Source organism: Rhipicephalus microplus, chromosome 8, assembly GCF_043290135.1.
Source record: "Rhipicephalus microplus isolate Deutch F79 chromosome 8, USDA_Rmic, whole genome shotgun sequence".
Lineage (NCBI taxonomy): Eukaryota > Metazoa > Arthropoda > Arachnida > Ixodida > Ixodidae > Rhipicephalus > Rhipicephalus microplus.
Genome location: NC_134707.1, coordinates 76,348,994 through 76,363,081, shown reverse-complemented (window position 1 = coordinate 76,363,081; position 14,088 = coordinate 76,348,994). Strand labels below are relative to the sequence as shown.

The 14,088-nt window shown below is 43.2% G+C and overlaps 1 protein-coding gene across 1 annotated transcript; it reads right to left on the bottom strand.

The window, feature by feature from the left end:
* Positions 1–7,090: 7,090 nt before the first annotated feature.
* On the bottom strand, positions 7,091–12,964 carry LOC142768286 (protein dispatched homolog 1-like). Its single transcript, XM_075870245.1, has 3 exons — positions 12,558–12,964; positions 9,489–9,741; positions 7,091–7,388 (listed from the first exon to the last, which is right to left on the bottom strand). Exons 1-3 carry the CDS (start codon positions 12,954–12,956, stop codon positions 7,159–7,161), a joined length of 882 nt encoding a protein of 293 aa, XP_075726360.1. The 5' UTR covers positions 12,957–12,964; the 3' UTR covers positions 7,091–7,158.
* Between the last annotated feature and the right edge of the window lie 1,124 nt (positions 12,965–14,088).

Genomic DNA, 14,088 nt, shown 5'->3' with positions numbered 1-14,088 from the left:
TCTGTTCTGCCAAGATTCTGGTACCCTTCCCGTGAAGAGACATTTCGTATATAAGATGGCCAGTTTCTCTAACACAATTTCTCTGACATCTTTCAGCGGGTTCGTTGTTATTTTATCCTCATCACTGCCTTTGTTTCTTTGAATTCCTTCTATATAGTACCATACGAATTCAATTTCAGATTATCTGACCAAAACCACTGCTCACTTTGAATTCGCTTCGAACCTAAAATTCACTATTGGCACAAGCCTACAAATCACAGTTTTCAAACATGCACTACTTAGTCTTTAAAGGTGTTCGAGTTGTTTTAGTAGCACCTCATCCTTCATATATAAAAGATAAAACTGTATGAAAGAGTGTATAAGGATGTTTATAAGGAGTATATTAGGGGTGCTGAGAATATAGAGGAACTGTAGAAGGAGTACAAAGTTGTGCAAAGTAGTACAAAGTCGTTGCAAGTCCACGTACAGCACGAGTGTACGTCGACGAGATCACATGAATCACCGCTCTGGCATCACGAAGTGTGCCAAAAAACTGCCAGGCCTGTGTAGAGCGCGCAGCACAGTGACAGCGAAAGCTCAAAGAGCAGCCTTTCAGAGCCTTTCTAAACACTCTTTGGGTTACTCCTACATGCACACTTGCAGGGCACCCACTACACCCTATTAATCATAATTTTTGTGCAGTAGGCCAGCATTCCCTAATAGGTGCTATCCTTCCTCATTCTTCTGTGAAGTGTGGTATCCGCTACACACTTGCAAGAAGTTTTCTTCAAATTTTTTATGCAGTCGCTGACAACGATCAATAATTATGCCTGAAGTGGGTATGTGCCACAGTTGATACTTTATCAAGAACAAGCTTTTGTAAGGAGTTGGAGCACTAGACAACCCACTCGTTATGCAATTTGCATTGTGTGATGCCTGGTTGTTCCTTGGCTGTTTTAAAATGCTTTACAGTCGAGCCCCACCACAACGAAACTCACAAGGCATGAAAATATTTCGTTGAAGCGAGAATTTCCTTGTAGTGAAATTGAAAAAATATAGCCGATCCAAACTAGCAGAACAAAGAACATTTATTCTTAAAATTAAAAAAGTCTCCGCTGCTTCCTATTCTTTCCTAGCAGCATCACGACGCAATTCACAGTCATGCATTGCGAGGCCATGGTGAAAACCACGCTACAACCGCTTTCATGAATGTACTAAACAGTTGCATCAACCCGTTAACACCAGCAGCTGTCCGTCGTCAAAGTGTATCCGACAACGCAGAGATGGAGGCAGGGTATTGTGGAGGGGTGACTTTTGCCTTATTCTATGCCATTCTTATCATTTATCACTCGCGGCTAGGTGATTTGGTTGATAATGCAGATGAACATTTGCTCTGATTAGGTACCACACTGGCCAAGCGCGAATAAAATGATAAGCATTGGAATCTGAAAAGGCATCGCTCCGCGGTTGCACCCAGCAGCTGCGTGAAGGAAACCATGAGCAACTGAGCGACTGAGCTTCAGCTTCGGATCGTCTGCGGCTCAAAAGCAAGCCAGTGGCAAAAGCAGGGCCTTGCAGGGTAGTCTCATTGTCATCGCTATCGAGCAATGGCAGTGCCCACGCTTGTGAACAGCGGTGGCTTCTGGCGGTTGTTACGCGTGTTTTAGGCTTCATCAATGTACTTTCAGGTTCTGAAAATGCAATAGATATCTGAGCCTGGGATTGCATCGTGAAATTTCGTTGGAAACAGGACGGCAGAAAAAAAAGTGTTCGTTGTGGCGACAGTATTTATGCATTGACTACTATGGATTGCTGACGGGGAACAGTGAATTTTTCATTGTAGTGGAAATTACGTTGAAGCGGCGTTTGTGTAGCGGGGTTCGACTGTATCACTCATATTAACACAATTATTCTCCGAACATGAACCCTGCCTATGACAAGTTTGCAACGAAGTTTCAAGCAGCACCGTAGCTGTGCGGTAGAATACTGGCCTGGCATGCGGGGGAGCCGAGTTCTGATCCCGCTATGTTCTTGGTGTTTTTATTTACTGAGTTTTTTTAATTTCATGCGATAGTGGTTACAGACATCAGTGGCGGTGATGGCAGACAACTGCAGTGCTGAATTCGACCCTTGTTGTGATCTCATAACAGCTTTCGCTATAAATGATGAGAGGTACCAAAAGAGAATAACACGCTCGCATTTTGTGCTTTGACAGACCTTTTTATAGTTCCTTTAATGGAGCATAAGCTAAATTAATAAAAAGCTTTCTCTACCGTCCATAAAAATTCTGTATCACCTCTAAGCCATGCTTTGCACAGACTCTGTTCACCTTCAGATCTGTTCCAAAGCAAAAGCCCAAAATAGACTGTGATGACAACTTACCCTGTTGCGTGCCTTCTCGAACCAGAAGCGCTCCTTCAGATCGAGGTGGTAACGCTCAAACAGGTGGCTGGCGCTCAGCACTTGGAACTCAGGCGACTCCAGGAGGCGCAGACGAGGGTGGACAAAGATGGCCACGGCTCCCCCGGCTGCCACCAGGGCGAGCGAGAGAAGCCAGAACCACCGGAGCCTGATCACGATGCAGGAAAGGAGCTTGTCGTAGAAGACGCGTGCCGCTTCTGAAAGGCTGCATCACGAGTCAAGATGAATGCAGTCACATTGTTGGACCACTTCGTTGAATGCAGTCACATTGAGTCAAGATGAATGCCGTCACATTGTTGGACTCGGCCTTTGTAAAACTGGGGTGCCTGACAAAGGCCTCGGCCTTTGTCAGGCACTCCAGCCTTTAGCCCCAGCTTCCTCCTTTGTATGAAAGGAAAATAAACTTCACTTCACTTATTAGACACATAACACTGTTAAGTAATGCTGAGTAATAGGCTTGAACAAATATTCGACCACTTTGTATATTCGAATGAATAATTCTAATATTTGAATTCGATTTGATTCGAGTGTAAATTACAGAAAATTTAAACGTATTCAAAATGAAGGAATAGGTGTAAACCGGTCTGACACCACTGCGCCTTGTAGCCTCTCACAAGTGCACTTCCCGCCTGGTGCTCAGCGGAACGAAGTTACAGTCGCTTGGAAGGACACCCACCCCGTGGGGAATCGGCGGCATGGAACCACCAGAATTTCCACTTCATGGTTCAACGAACATCCACGGTCGTTCTGTGTCATCTGCCTCTGTCTTTTTTTGTATAGCCATGCTCCCAGTTACCCTCACATCGATGCATAATTTTTTAAAGTTCAATTTGTTGTACCACCTTATATGCTCTAAGTATAGTAAATTTTAAAATGCAGTACATTTCATAGGTTGTAACTTGAATTTTACTGAAAGTGAAATTCTGCGACCATTTAAAGTTGCGTCCCCTTCTTTTGAACAAAAAAGAATGACATTTGCAAATGCCTCGTCCTGATTAAATTTTTAAAAAATGACGGTTGTGCGGGTTAGTTGGTTCGTGGCAAATACGCTAATTTTGATATACACTATTAGAACTCAATTCAAGATTATTTGACTAAATTCACTATTTGCTTCGAATTCACTGCCAATCTAAAATTTGCTACTCGTGCAAGCTTACTGCTACTACTAAGCAGCAATAAATGGCTCGCAGGTGCTCGTGGATCGCTTGACTGCCATGGAACAGTACAAAGAAGGAACTATTTTCAAATACACTTAAAAAGCAAGAACACAGTGGAACAATCTGCAGTTAAACAATGTTTACAGCGCATGTTAGATGCGGACTGATATACACCTATTCGTTCATTTCGAATAAACAGTGAACGAAAGCATGGTTTATACGTGCCTCAATGCAACCTTGTTTTTCTGGCACATCCAAAAATACAGTATGCCATTTCAACTAGCCCAGGAAACAGCACTTTCATATGACAAAATTTGCCATTTCCATTTGGCAAAAAACACTGCAGAACTATTACGCGAGTGTCACATCTGGAAGTTGCAAGTACTTATGTGCATCTGACCCACTTCTCTAAAGAAAGTTCGGAAACTGCTTGGCTTAGTCTGTAGCTAGAGATATACCTCTACATGTGAAAATCATTTTAAAACTAACTGCTGTTTAACCCAAACTTCTAATTTGAATGGTACTGCTTTCACTTTCTGAATGCTTCTGTATGTTTCCAAGTGAGCGAAAACCCCCATTAATTAGAAAATATTTTCTTGTGCTTGTCAAGTTTAGCTTCCTAAGGCCTTGCTGGACTTGAATGCTAGAAAGTCGTTCATTTATAGATCGTGTTCCTAAGCCACCTTACCCAGAATTTTTAATGCCAGAGGCAGCTAGTACAGAGAACCAGAATATGTTTCACTTAAAAAAACAGGCGCCAATAACGAGGGACAAGAAAAAGAAGGAGACAGACAGCGGCACTGCTGAAGAATATGTTGTCGTGGCATTTATCTTTGTGTTAGCTTACCAACTCTTGATTTACAGTAAGACCAGCGCTTTAAGCATCCCAGTACTATGTAAGACATTTGATGCTGTGTAAAGCTTACCTCAGTGGCGTTCACCACCCGTACATTTTTAACATCATCATTACCACTCAGACTACGGAAGATGCTGCTGTGGAGTGCTGTTAGGCAGTCTTGCTTTGCAAATATCACAATTGAAGTATTGACAAAATATTGGGAACCTGTTGAGTACTGTTTGGAGCCATACAGATAGACTGACAATGAACTTTATATAGAGCCATACAGCCACACGAAAGAAAAAAAAAAGACCTAACAAAGTGACATGAATCAGCACAATGAAAGCTTCCATATGCTGTTTCAAATAACAAAAACTAGTTGTTGTTTTTTCATAGTCTGTGCCTTTGCATAATAGTGGCCACAATGTGATATCATGTCTGCATACCTGATTCAAAGCTGTCTGCTACAGCATTCTTCATAAAATCCCGTGCAATTTCACGACATGGAACTCCACAATTAAAAGACTTACTGATGTCACATACTTGGTATTATAGTAATAATAGCAGAGGTTCCACATCACAAAACCACTGTATCGGTATGGTGGCTGCGGAGGGCTTGAGGAATTTCAATCACCTGGGGTTCTTTTGCACCTAAATATTCACACAGAGGCCCCTAAAATGTAGCCTCCATCGAAATGTGGCTCTTGCAGCTGGGATTCGAGCACCATAAACACTAGGCTGCAATGGCAAATAGGACCTCAGTAAACTTGGAGAAATCGATGGAGGGTTGCCAGCAGCACCACACTTTTTTTTTTCCTTCATGGCTCACACTCAAATAACCGCTAGATATTTTCGCTTGTTAGTCCGGTTTCCTTTTCAGTTTGTGGCTCGAGTGCATGACACGTCGAGCAGTAGCAGTGCAATTTCGTCGTCAACGCATTCCTGACACTAGCGAATCTTGAACATACACAAACCATTTACTTCCATCGATATAAACCCCCGTGGAAAATTCCGTTATCTGGCACCGATTACGGCACCCAAAGACTTAGCCACGTGCTACCAACTATATTGAACTCATACGAGCAGCAAGACATAAAAATTGACACATTAAACAATATCGATGTGCAAACACTACTCTTGTAGATATCTATTGTTTACATAGGTCACTCTGCATCATTTATTGTATACCATTATATATATTATTTTTTTATTACTTGTTTTGTGAAACCTCACTGTGTACCTTTTTTATGTACCAAAGGGATGATACATACTCCGCGAATTACTGTGCTCATGTGTTTATGAAATATTCCTTTTTGTTTGTATACCTTGGCCTGTCATTTACTTTGTCTTCTGCTTGTATTGTTTCCTGCTTTTTAATATTTGTTTTTTATTTCATTGTATTTCGTTTTCACCCTGTCAATGCTGACGTAGGGTGGACGGTGCTTAGTCAAGCTGCAATAACTGCAGCTTTTTTGCCGGCTCCCCATTTTCACCATTGTATCTGTTTTGGTGAAAATAAATAAATAAATAATAATAAAATATAATAATATTAATAAAGACGCTCGTGCTAAGTTACAGATTCCTGGCGGATCGCTGAAGCGGATTCACCGACCTGTGATGGAGGTGCCACAAAAAGGGCGCAGACTGGGGCGCAGCACCAGAATCGCTTCAACCGGGGCAGGTACACGCCGAAGGGGGGCACGCACAGGCAGCACGTGGAGGAGCACCACTTCTCGGCCACGATGAGATCCGCGGGCAACCACGTCACCGTGAAAAAGAAGCTCGCCAGCACAGCCGTGCCGGCAAACAGGCTGAAAGAGGGAAAGACAGCAAGCAGCGGCTATTACAGTAATGTAGCAGTCTGGGGATGTAACTGGTCAATAATAATAATAATAATAATAATAATAATAATAATAATAATAATAATAATAATAATAATAATAATAATAACTAGTCACTAATAAATTAGATAAATAGTAGATAACAAGGAAGACGTGTTGCATTCTACAGTGTGTGTAGGCGATGAGACATAAAACCTAAGAATAAGTGCACGCTCCGCTCACAGCTACTGCTGTCCCACCCTAAGAAAATTTGCATAGACAACTCATCCGATGACGTGTGCTCATTTCTCTGACATAAAGTACCTTTGCTGGTGGTTTTTTTTTTATAGAGATGCGTTAGTGTTGCTAGTTTTTGGTCGAAGTACTTGGAACTTCCTGGCAGATTTCAGCAAAAGTTTCGACATCATTCTTAGGGAATTGCAATGTTTTCAGTGGAGATGATGAACTTCTAATTATTAACATGTGTTATATCTATATCAGCAAAGAAACAATACTTGCGGTTACAACAAAAATCACCTAGCACGTCTCTCTTGCACAGATGATTGGCAGGACCACCGCACTTGTGGGGGTGGAGCTTGTACAGTACACACAAAGTGAACGGAAACCTTCCAATAGAGTTCGTGCTTAAATGAAGCAACTGCTTCTAATATGACTAATTTCACAACTGAATTACCCATGCCTATTCGTATTGCAGGAAAGGCAACTCTAGTTAAATGGAGCATACTTTTCCGATCCACTGAGGTTCTGTTTATCGAGGGTTTACTTTACTTATTCTAAGGTTGTAAACACCTATGGTATCATTGTTCTGTCCAGGTTAACTATTGATCTGGTCTGAACAGTAAAAGCTGTGCTCTTGTACAAGTGCACAACCCTTGCACCCTGTTGTACAAAACGAGGTGTCATCAATGTTACAGAGTGACCGTCACTGTTGCTGCATTCCATCATCAACGCACCCGAAGCAGCGGACAGCGGTGATGCTGCTCACGCAGCTGGCAAAGAAGGCAGCGGCCGTGGTGACACTGGTGACCAGCATGGAGAGACAGGCGTGGTGCAGCGTGTCCCGGACTAGCTTGAACAGCGTGCCGCTGCTTTTCTCCGCCTTTGCTGCCCCCCACGTCTTGCAGTAGATGAAGGCGTCGTCCGCTCCAATGCCTGTGGCAGACGCGTGGGAAACGAAGGAAAAAGAAATTGTATCACCAAAGTTGGCTCCCAGTCAGATTAATTTATCAATAAATACAACGAGCGATCACCAAGAAGCAAGGTAGTACGACAACATGAACGAAAGCTTTGTAGTTAAACACACATGAGTTTCTGAGAAGTTGACGTTACTAAGTCATGTTCATGTCGTTTTCTGCACTACAAGGAGAAAACAACTGGTAACAACTAACTTATGATTCTGTAATTTTTTGCAAGAAACATCAAAAGACAAGTTTCCGAAAGCTAGATGTTTCGATCATAGTCAAGTTTTTTGTCAATTTATAACGCATTTACTACTCGGGGAAACGTTTCACTTCTATCGATGTGCTTATTTCTTGCCGAACTGCTTACTACTGATGTCTTGACTATAGCATGATATTCATCCACATTTGGTCAGCAACATATGCGAGTGATAATTCAACTGTCACCTTCACTGTGTCAGGCAGGCCAACACTTAGTTCTGGTTAGGCAACGTCGTTCGTTCCAGTTATTCCTACACTGCGAGTGATTTTTCGATGAAAGCCACGTTTAACTTGTCTGTCCTGTAGTCAGATCAGAAATAATTCAACTGACATCTGTTTTATTAACTTTATCACAAACAGTATCACGCTTACAATAATAAAGCGCTGGTCTAGTTGCTACGGATTCAGTATGTACACTCGAACCTCATTATAACAAACTTGCATCTTACACAAAAGTAAGTTAGTTATATCCGAAAATTTGTTATAAAGGTTTATTCTTAACTATAAATATATTGCGAGCCTATTTTTCATTTACTTCGTTATAACTAATATTTTGTTATATCTGGATTCGTTATATCGAGGTTTGAGTGTATCTGTGTTTGCATGCCCTGTTTTTTAAGAATGACTTTTTTGTGCCGATTCAACTTTAAAAAGTCAGATCCTGTTTGAAACTAATGGCATTTCACCAGGTTGTGATGACCATTTCAAAATCAGCATCCCCGCATGTTGCTTTCGCACACATTGTCACATTGTTCGAGCACGAATTCAGCAGTATCACGTGCTTACTTACAGCAAGACTACTGTTTTTGGCGTCCCAGGAGCTAGCACGGCTGCAATGAATATGCATACGCATTTGTACGAGTGCATGTACATATACACATGAAAATTTAAAAATTAAGGGATGTAGAGGGGGAGTAAACTCCCAACCACCCACTGTTCATGCCAGTGATACAAGATTCTGAGATATAGGCACCAGTTATATAACTGATATATATCTAGTGCAGCAGTCTCAAACTGTTTGAAGGCTGACTATATTGAACGTGGACCAAGACAAACAAAAGACAGGATGCACGTCCCGTTTTTCGCTCATCCTGTCTTTCGCTCGTCTTTGTCCGTGCTCAATATAGCTTTTAAAATGAATGTAAACCAACTAGCCCGACTCAGTGCCTCATCTCAAACATTTGAAACACACTAACGACGCAAGCGAGCAAAACCAAAATCAGCCACAAGCTGCCATATTACCTGCAGAGCGTTACATTGTGTGTAAGTCCTGCCTCCATAGTGTTCTCTTTAATGTCAGGATAAAGTTGTCACCGAATATAACAAATACAAGTTAGATGCCCCTCATCTGGTGTCTGCCAGTGAAAATGTACACTCATACCTCATTATAACAAAGTTGAAATCTTACGCAAAAATAGGTTTGTTATATCCAGAAATTTGTTTTAGAGGTTTATTCCTAACACTGTATTGCAAGACTATCTTTAATTTACTTTGTTGATTTATATGTGAAATTTAACGTCCCAACACCACCATATGATCATGAGAGACGTTGTAATAGAGGGTTCAGAAAATTTTGGCTCCCTGGGGTTCCTTTACGTGCACCCATATATGAGCACACGGGCCTACAGCATTTTCACCTCTATCGAAAATGCAGCTGCCGCAGCTGGAATTAGATCCCGCGACCCGTGGGTCAGCAGACGAGTACCTTAGCCACTAGACCACCGCGGCGGGGCCATTTACTTTGTTATAACGAGTATTTCATTATATCTGGGTTCGTAACATCGAGGCTTGAGGGTGTAGCATTCCATCTCACCTATGGCAATGGTGAGCGTGAGGACATTCATTAAGGGGAAGAAGAAGATGCGGAAGACGGTCGTGTACAGGAAGTACGCAGTGCCCAAGGAGAAGACGACGGCCATGCACGTGACGGCCGTCTCCAGGAAAGACTGCGTGTAGGCCCACATGGCCGCCAGCACCGTCACGCCCGCCAGGGCCACGTACACCGTGTCGTGCAGGAGGTACTTGTCAAACAGGGCGTGCTTCAGGCCCAGCTCCATGCCGGCCACCTGCACAACAAAAGACAGAGAGGTTTTACAGCAAAAGCTGTTATGAGATCACGACAAGGGTTGCTTTCGGTGCTGTAGTTGTCCGCCGCCACCTCTGGTGTCCACAAGTACTGTTGCTCAAATAAGATAGAAATAAGCAAAGATGAAATAATAAAAATAATTATGCTGGCATGGGGTTTGAACATGTGCCCTCTCCGTGGCAGCCCAGTATTCAACCACAGAACCACGCCTGTGTTCGAAATTCCTTCACAAAAATACTCTAAATAGGCGTCATGGTGGGCAAGAAATGACATTAACGTTTAATATAGTGTGCTAGAAGAGCAAAATAACAACCAGGCGTCGCACAATGTGAATTATGTAACCAAACTACACTCAGTATGAATAGCGTAACGAGTGAGTTGTAAGATGCTTCCAATCAATTACAGTGGGCTCAGCCACAATTCATTATTGTCATAAGTCACCACATCTCCAAAGCGAACGTAATGACTTGCAAATGCATAGCAGGTAATTGGCTTTTCTGCTGAATGACGAACAATTGCTTCCCGACTTGAAAAAACCTGTGATAGGGCGAAGCGGGTAGCTTGCCAAGTGTACTCGTATTATTAGCCTAAAGGGAGTTCACAGCAGGTTTTAGAAATGCCACTCTTCCGGCTTTCGTTGTGACTGTACAATGCTTTCTATGTAGGCCTGGCATTTTAGGGGAGAAGCTCCTTATGGCGTGGCTTGGGCGTCCCTCCTATGTAACCACCAGTGGCACATACCCGAAATAGGTATAACACTTGACCTCCAAGGTGGTGCCAGTGAGAGATTTCTTCTGTGCGTTGTTTAACAATAAAAAATAGTGCTCAATGTACATGCCAATGGCTGCTAATGGGGAATGAGAGACATGAGCATTCGGCTTTTAGTCAACGCGCACGCTGCGATCCCCATTAGCAGCCATTGGCATGTACATCGAGCACTATCGGACAAGAAAGGGATGCTACATTATACTCGCTGGGTGTAACCTCTTTAGCTTTAGAAAGGTTTAGCGAGCGTTGAGCCGCAGTGCCATGAATACAATGAACTTGTATATACCATGAATGAACTCAAGGTGGTTAAAAATGAGAAGTAGATATGAAGCGCAAGCCGTAAGAAAGTAAAAGCCGAATTCTCCTGTCTCTCATTTCTCATTAGCAGCCATTGGCATGTAAATTGAGCCCTATCTGACAGGGAAAGGTTGCTACGTTATACTCGCTGGGCGTAACCTCCTTGGTTTTCGAAAGATTTAGCGAGCGTTTGGTCGCAGTGCCATGAATACAGTGAACTAGAATATACCATGAACTCGAGGTGGTTAAAGGTGGGAAGTGGACCCAAAGCGCAGGCCGTAAGAAAGTGTGCGTGTGCCACCTCTCGTTTAGTCCTTGGAATGTCCGCTGGATGGCGGTGCTTCTATATGGGGAATATAAGATAAAAAGATGCGAGATGGTGGGACTTGGAGTGTTGAATAGATGAACGAACGGACACACAAACAGATGCATGGATGGACGCATGAACGGACGCAGGGGCGGATGCATGAAAGAACGCAGGGACGGGCGCACAAACAGACGCATGGACGGTCACACAGGCGGACGCATGGACGGACGAATGCTTCGCCCCACTCTCCATCATTCACTCCGTGGATATGCTGCCATTTTTTTTATTTCTTTAAGGCCTGGTACCCAACTAAATCTTCTTCTAACAAGTAGAATAGAGGCACTAGGAACAGCAAGCAACACGTCAAAATAAAAAGTTATTATACCTGAATATTCTGAACCCTTTGCTGTCCCAAACCCTTTCCCATCTTTTGTCTATTATGGTTTGAAACTAGAAGATTCAAAGCTCAAGTAAAAGTACCTTACCTTTACTTTTACAATATGTGCCATCTTTTACAGATTGCACATAACGTAGTGAAAAATGCATGCACTAAGAAACCGTCAAAAAACTTTTTGAGCCGCACCCGACGGTAGACTGCTGCGGTCGTATTGCGTGGTCGAGCAGGGGCGGACAATGGTCCGCAAAGGATTGAAATTAGAACTGTGTGAATAACCAAATATTTGGTGTGGAGTGAGTTCAAATAATGAAGTGTGAATTGAATATTTTAAAAATATTTCTTGAATACTTCTATAATATTTTTTTAATGCTTCGAAATGAATTTGCAGGATAAAGTTGGAGAGGATTCCCAAGTATATTCGTATGAGATGGCAACATGAAAGTGTTCTTTTGGCTAGGTTGATGAAGCGCTAGCGGGGTGCTGTTTTATATTTTACTTATCAAGAATAAGGCAATGCAGAGGTCGAATTTCGTTCTTAGGTATTCATACCAAAGCTGGTGCTGACTGAGTTAAAATAGGTCTGTCACATACCAGTACAATGTATACTGCATACCTTCTTTCTTTTAAACTCGAAAAGAATTGATTTATTTATTGATTGATTGATTTACTTGACTGACTGATTGAGTGAGTGGTTCAGTTGCAACAACTTTTGTTAAAAAACAGCACCTTGTCACAACCTTCAGCAGACAAGCCTTCATTAAATTGGCCTGTTAATACGCATTATGTGCTATATACATTAGGAATGATAAAAACTGATTGAGTGAATGGGGGAGTGACTTGCACAAAGGTGCGGCTTATAACCTGAGAAACACGGTAGGTAAGTGCCACCTCAAGAACAGGGTCAGGCCCTGTTGGCACCTTATAGCGTCTCTCATAATCATATAGTGGTTTCGGGACGTTAAACCCCACATATCAAATCATGTTGGCACCTTATATGAGCTACATTACCTGAGTTACATCGCATTACCTGAGTCACATCATCTTCCAGGTGGCCGTACTCCTCCAGATCCTTGAAGTAGGCCATGGCCATGGTGCTCTGCCACAGCGGCAAAAACACACTGGTGTAGGAAAGGTGCGGTTCCCGGACCAGCCTACCCTCACCGGACTGCGCAGACGACGAGTCATTCTGCCTGCTGCCTCCACCATCCCAGTCGTCGATGAGCTCGTCGCTGCCGTCCCCGCGGTTGTCAACCGGCGCGAGGAAGTCGACGTCGGCCAGGTAATGGAGGATGGTGTACACAGCATTGTACTCGATGCACTCGGCGGGGACTCCGCGGCACAGCCGAGCCCCTGAGGCGCAGTCGTGGCTCAACTTCATGCTGTGGTAGTGCGGCGCACAGGCCTCCAGCCTCTTGAGAACCTGCATTGATGTGTTTATCTATCTATGACCACGCTTTTCTATATATGAAGAAAAAATAATCTGATATGGTATAGCCAGAATCTTTTTTTTTTGCTTGGCACAATTACAGAACTCAAGCATTCAAACACATTTTTGTTTTCAAATAACCACTTCTATTAGCAATCGGTCACAACAACTGCATCATGTCACTACATATCTGGCCACTAACAGCAATGTTAGCTCTAATGTATTAAGTGTTGGAGTCAAAATTACGCTGATCTGACTCAAACTGTCAAAGCTAAAAATGAGTGTGCATTACATGTTACGTCTTGCGACAGACGTGCTGAAGGATCAGACCAGTTCCAAGCGAACGATGTTTTTAAACTTGTGCTTGTGAATTCGTGGCCCGGGAAAGGAGGGCTGCGGCTCGCAAGCAGCACTCTGTTTATAACACTCAGGGACACAAGAGACCTCAGACTCTTATTTATTTGAGCCCCAAATGGCACAACATTACAAAGCTCTAAATTTTCGCATTTCAGTTTGCAAGCTGTGGCGGATGGTGATAAATTACACACCAGCGCCGCATAATGGGTTGCTGCTTCTCCCGTTCGGCATACGAAGCACGGAATCGATTGGGAAGAATGAACGCATTACAGAAAAGAAGCTGTTCCTTCCACCCAACCAGTTCTGCGCTGCCCTATGCAAGAAGACGAACCAACTAGCCCAACAGGTGACCATTTTGAGACTGTTTTCAGCATGCCACGAGTACTATTTGCACTAATACCCATCAAACATGCTAGTGACGTGTCACCTGGACTTGAACACATAGAGGTTGCAGCACTTATCCAAATGCAGGACCCCTTGCACAACTATGGCATAAGTCACTGTTGTAACAGTAGTCAGGAGTGATGCCGTGGTTTATTTCTTAATTGGGGTTGCACCTATGAAAAGTGATATCCTTTACGGAGCCAGAGAGGCAGAAAACATATGCGTTGCTCGTTGACTATGCTTTCTTTTGGGAAAAGGTGAAGGGGGGGGCAAAGGGGGGCAGGTGAAAATGGGGGGGGGGGTGCTCCTCCCCCACGTGACACACCCCGACATTGCCCCTGACTGAACTATTTCAATTTTGTTTATTTATTGACACCGTCAGCCCTTCACG